At 39.5% G+C, this 6,000-nt stretch overlaps 1 protein-coding gene across 1 annotated transcript in view; it reads left to right on the forward strand.

Annotated features, from left to right (window-relative positions):
• The window catches only part of LOC124269841 (guanine nucleotide exchange factor VAV2-like), a 117,055-nt gene extending 111,817 nt beyond the window's left edge, over positions 1–5,238 (forward strand). Inside the window, 3 exon segments of the mRNA XM_046704878.1 lie at positions 62–88; positions 3,380–3,537; positions 4,059–5,238. Coding sequence (XP_046560834.1) covers positions 62–88; positions 3,380–3,537; positions 4,059–4,103 — 230 coding nt within the window. The 3' untranslated portion in view covers positions 4,104–5,238.
• Positions 5,239–6,000: the final 762 nt, after the last annotated feature.

Raw genomic sequence — 6,000 nt, forward strand, 5'->3', positions numbered from 1 at the left:
AAATATCCTATAGAATAGAATTTGTGCCACACACCTACTAAACAAGGTATCTGTTACTCAGGTGGGGCTGAATTTGCATGCTGTGTCTGTGAGTTTCTAATGGATATCATCTTGTGGGCTTTCAGGAATGAAATAGGTCCCCACTGTCTTTGTACTATGCACCAATTGGTTACAATGTAATCGGCAAAGCATTTGTAGCACTATGTCAAGTTACGTTGACTCGTAACACTACAAATGCTTAGATCAGGACCTTGGCTGATGTGTGGAAGTCTGATATTGTGGAGACTTGTTGATGCATTGTCTGTCACAAGCATCTCAAGTGTCTCAGTATTGACTTGATACAGGCTGCCTGGGCTTCGATGTGATGGTCAGAGCTCCAGATAAGATTTAGCTAATGTGGGTACTGTACCCACTGTACTTTTTTGGAGTGGGTATTATGAATGTTGAGTGGGTATTTCATTTTCCGTTACCCACTGCTTTCAAATATGTGCGTATTTCAGTCATTTTACACACCTAAATATTGTGTCATTGAGTAAGTTTACTAAGCAGGTATGTTCTGCCTTATGTCATACCTAATCAAAACCAACTTAAATATAAGGGAAATGATTTCATAAAAAATCAGTCATCCTATACTGACAGTACAACACTTGTCCTATACTAACAGTACAACTTGATAGCAATCGATGTCTTTTTCATTACGCAAGCGATTTTTATAAGTATATTCCGTACGCATTTGTTTTAAACTCTTTGCGTATCTAACAGTTTAAATGCGTAATTGGTACGCAACAATTATTTTTCAATGCGTAATTGGAAATTTTCTATGCGTATTTTACCCGGATACGCAGCTTATCTGGACCTCTGATGGTGCTTACTGTAGCATCTTTCACACCTGTGAATATCTGGGTTTTAATTTCTTTTCTTTTTGCTTTTAATATCCTAATTGCATATTTGTACTTATTATGTCAATCACTGGATTGTGACTGAGTCTCGGACTGGAAGATGAAACTGTCTTTAGAATGTAATTGTGTATGATGTGGAAAGTTAAATTGTCACCCACTTCTCCAGTTTCTGAAATGAGCACTGCTTGCTACTTATGCTTATATTTATACTTAATGAAAAACACTGCTTATCCCAAATGCTGTCTAACATTGGATTAATGCTCAAAGTGACATGTAGGATCTCTTGTCTCACGGAGACATGTGGTTAAAGTGACATGTGTGATCTTTGGCCAAAGTGACATGGGATTTATGGTCACAGTGGCATTAGGTCTGTGGTCACAATGTCAGATTGGTGACACATGAGACCTGTGGTTACAGTGACTTTTATAGGATCTATGGGCACAGTGACAGTAGGTCTGTGGTCACATTGGTAACACATGGGACCTGTGGTTACAGTGACTTTTATAGGATCTATGAGCACAGTGACAGTAGGTCTGTGGTCACATTGGTAACACTGTGGTCACATTGGTAACACATGGGACCTGTGGTTACAGTGACTTATAGGATCTATGGTCACAGTGACAGTAGGTCTGTGGTCACATTGGTAACACATGGGACCTGTGGTTACAGTGACTTTTATAGGATCTATGAGCACAGTGACAGTAGGTCTGTGGTCACATTGGTAACACATGGAACCTGTGGTTACAGTGACTTATAGGATCTATGGTCACAGTAACATTAGGTCTGTGGTCACATTGGTGACACAGGGATGGAAATAACTCCGGTACAGTGGCACATGTAAAATCACTTGCTCTGATAATTTTTCCACTATGCCGGCCATTTTCTTGTTGATTTTTTAAATAAACAACATAATTAACATTGAAATATCAACTGGACACCGGTACAGTGTGATATACAAATTTGCTTGCCTGACAGAAAAAAACACTGGACTCGGGCGTCGGGCAATGGGTTATTTCCACCCCTGTGACACATGGGACCTGTGGCCACAGTGACTTATGGGATCTATGGTCACAGTGACATTAGGTCTGTGGTCACATTGGTGACACTAGGGAACTGTGGCCACAGTGACTTATAGGATCTAAGGTCACAGTGACATTAGGTCTGTGGTCACATTGGTGACACATGGGACCTGTGGCCACAGTGACTCTAGGATCTAAGGTCACAGTGACATTAGGTCTGTGGTCACATTGGTGACACATGGGACCTGTGGCCACAGTGACTTATAGGATCTAAGGTCACAGTGACATTGGGTCTGTGGTCACATTGGTGACACATGGGACCTGTGGCCACAGTGACTTATAGGATCTATGGTCACAGTGACACAGAAGATCAGATAGTCACAGTAAGATATAGGATGTGTGGTCACAGTGACAGCTACCTGCTCATTAAACTACTGGAGCTGGCTAATGGGGATTGTATGACATCAGTCTAGAGTACTGCTCATGCTATCAGCCAATGATTTCCGGTCCTGATCTGATTACTGTAGTTTGCCATGAACATATTCACTCACTCCAATAACCAGGGGTTCAAAATATTTTTCAAAAGCCATTTGCCACAGGGCAAGTGACTTTAAGATGTAATTATGAAAGAATATATCAACATGGTATTTGATGTTAATGTTTTCTGGACTATTTATCGAGGAGTAATGCACAGAAAAGACTGCGAAAATCATTGCGAAAATTACTTCATTTCGTTCACATATCGTGTCAAATTTTAATAGCTACGTTTTGAGAAGATATGAAATGAAATCCAAGTTTATATGCAGTTTGAAACCGTAAGCAGAAATTATCTGGTAGCCCACGGACAAGTAAGATACCATTATTTGATTGCCCGAAGTGAAAACTGACTTGCCCCAGGTGTCGGGCGATGGGATTTTTGAACCCCTGCAATAACGCAACATACTGACTCCCAAAGTCACTGTTTACTCTTACTTTTGCCTGTACAAACTACACTAACAATGACCTAATAAAAGTAATTTATTATTGCACCGAGAATGATATAGTCTAAATCAAGTCCCCTGTAGCTGATGTAAACAATCAGGAGTTTTCAGCCAAGGACATTTGAAAATGACCATGCAGCATGTTCTTTAAACTAGAAAACATGTCAGAATTTGAAAATAGATTATATAGTTATATCAAAGAGTGAGTGAGTGAGTGAGTTAAAATTTAAAGTCACTTTGGCCATATTATGTCAAACAGATGAAGAGTGATAGATGATTTATGCGAAGCACCAGCGTGATTCAGATTTCATGGTAATTAACATCCTTCAGAGTAGAAAGAGTAGGATATATTAATATTACACAGAATGTTCTCATGAAGAAATGTCTGTTTTGTGACGTACTCAGCAAGTACGAATTGAAACCCATGCACAAATAACTGATCAACTTTGTTAAAAAATGCAATTGCAAATATATCTTCCAGCAAATCACAGAATTCTGGGGTACGCTGTTGCCGTGTACGACTATGCAGCTACATCGACCACACAAGTGAGCTTGAAGGCTAATGACCGGATTGCAGTCATCAGCAAGAATGGCAGTGACAAGGGCTGGTGGAAGGGGCAGAACTTACGGTCACTCAAGGTGAGAACTCGCTTTGTTCTCAAACCAAAATGGCAGCTGAGGCAAATTTAAGTATGACATCAGAACAAGAAAATTTTTACTACATCAGGTGGGAAATAGGCCAAGACAGTTTATATCCAAGCGTCCTCTGTTTGTTCCACGGCTAGTCATCAATAGTCATAAATTCATCAGCTTGTCATCGAGAGTCTTCTATTACATTCTTCATTAGAGCAAGGCAAGCACACGGCCGCCATTTTGGGACAATGGGCAAGAAATACATTTGCCTACTCTATGCAAATCATGGCTTGCAACACACGTTTTTCTACAGCTTACAAACTGAAAGAGTTAGAAGAATGATTTGGAATGAAAAATAGAGTCTTACCCAAATGTCTTTTGATGGGAGACAATCATCAGTAAAAGCCTATATCCTTTTTTGAACCTGATCCAGAAATTTTGTTCAAATGTGAAGAACCATCCGTTGATGTTTTATTAACTATTATTATGTTATCTCTCCTAATCCTCATCCTTTCATTATGTTTCAGATTGGTTACTTCCCCTTGGCTTATGTTGCCGATGACGACGAATAATCGTAACCATAACAACAGATTTTAAAGTTACTTCAAATATGTACAGCTTCACATGGTGCAAAGTTTCCCTAAAGGGGAAAAGACTTATTTTTTGTGACAAACTGCACATTCATCGCTCATGTTTTGATCGGACAACAGATTTTCTGCTCTACTGAGATATGTGTGATAGTTGAGGAAGCAGACAGTACTTACTTAAATATACCTGGTGTCCATTCGGCTTTGCTCAAGGTGTAGTTAAGACCTATATGTTTATCACTGTATTACACTCTTGTACATGGGATGTTTGATAAGTATGTATGTAAGTAATATATGTTCGATTAGTTGATTTACAAAATATTTGACCTAATTTTTAATGTAAGTGCTCCAAATAGAAAAATACAACGTCCACTTTCTGGATTAGTGTGTATTAGATACTTCCTGAATATATTCAATATCCTTAGTCGAATTGTATAAATTGTGTTAGGTTTATGAACAAACAATGGACTGGTGTGTCGTCATTAAATGGCATCAGCATGTAGGCTTTGTGTCGCGAGTCCACTGATCACCATTACACCATATTTACAGTATTATGTTAGCCTGCTTAGTGTGTCCAGGCAGAGACGAAAATGTACGCAGCGTCACGACTCTGCTATTTCATCCTGTAGATAGGTCATCTCCTCAGTTTTATATCATCGGTGTTGGTAGGTGTAACACTTTGTTTTACATTGACAAGCATGTATGCACAGCCTTTGAATACTTCAATGAACAAGTCATCATCCAGTTAGTCATTGCAAAATAAACATTACTTGTATATATATCAGCTTCAGATTGTGTGCTTATCTTCAGCCTTTAAGCAATGTGATATAACAGATATGTCCCTGGCTAGGGGACTGATTACACCCGGCTCCATCATGTATCATAGATTGGGTGGAGTATTTCACCATATTTGAACACTTGTTATAGACATAGATGCCTATTTTGCTATGAAATTATTTTACAGCAGTACTAGTGGTTCTGCTAAACTGCTCATGTCCAACAAGCAACATCTATTTACTTAAGTGATGGTTTCTGTTTGATCTTAGCACTGTTGTGTTCTTAGGACTTGTTGGGCACAATGTGTGAAGCCCATTTCTGGTGTCCCCCGCCGTGATGTTGCTGGAATATTGCTAAAAGCGGCGTAAAACAAAACTCAGTCAGTCAGTCTTAGGTCTTGTTGCTGACGATGCTGAGCTATGACGACTCTCCTCCTTGGTGAGACACCATTCAGTCAGTGGTGGTAATCACTCCTGTTCTTGGATCTCACTCACTCAGCAGTTGTTTTGATGAAAGCTCCAAAATGGGTTTCTTTCTCAGCAATTGCTGCAGTGATAGCTCCAGGATCTAATGCTTTCTCTGCAGTCATTGGGGTGAATGCTGAAGGAGCTGATTCTGGATTCATGGGCAATGCAGGTCCACAGTTGTCATAGTGACAGCTCCTCCTGATAACAAGGATCCCGAGGTTACGGCATGGATTTGTCATGACAATGTAGCTCTGCTGGTCATGCTTACTTAGCTGGCTTATATTAAGTCTGAATGCTGAACCGTCTTTTCAGAGTTTTGGCTTCTCATTGAACAATTAACTCAAGGTCCTCGTCAAGCCATTCTAGGAACCATGACAGATCTGTAATTACTTGTGCTATTTTCATTGCCATTGGATTCAAGTTGACCTTTAAACCATTGCATGAACCTCTTGCAAACAAACAGCAGAAGGAGATATACTGAGAGAAACAAAATAAGGATCACAGGAAAATTGAAGCGTTCCTTTATTATTTTCCAGTTTTCATCACCACAGCGCTATTCAAAGCTGGTGATGAAAACTAGAAAATATTAAAGGAATGCTTGAATATTCCTGTGATCCCATATTTGTTTCTCTCAGTAT

This window comes from Haliotis rubra, unplaced genomic scaffold, assembly GCF_003918875.1.
Source record: "Haliotis rubra isolate DU_JTF1 unplaced genomic scaffold, ASM391887v1 Scf148, whole genome shotgun sequence".
NCBI lineage: Eukaryota > Metazoa > Mollusca > Gastropoda > Lepetellida > Haliotidae > Haliotis > Haliotis rubra.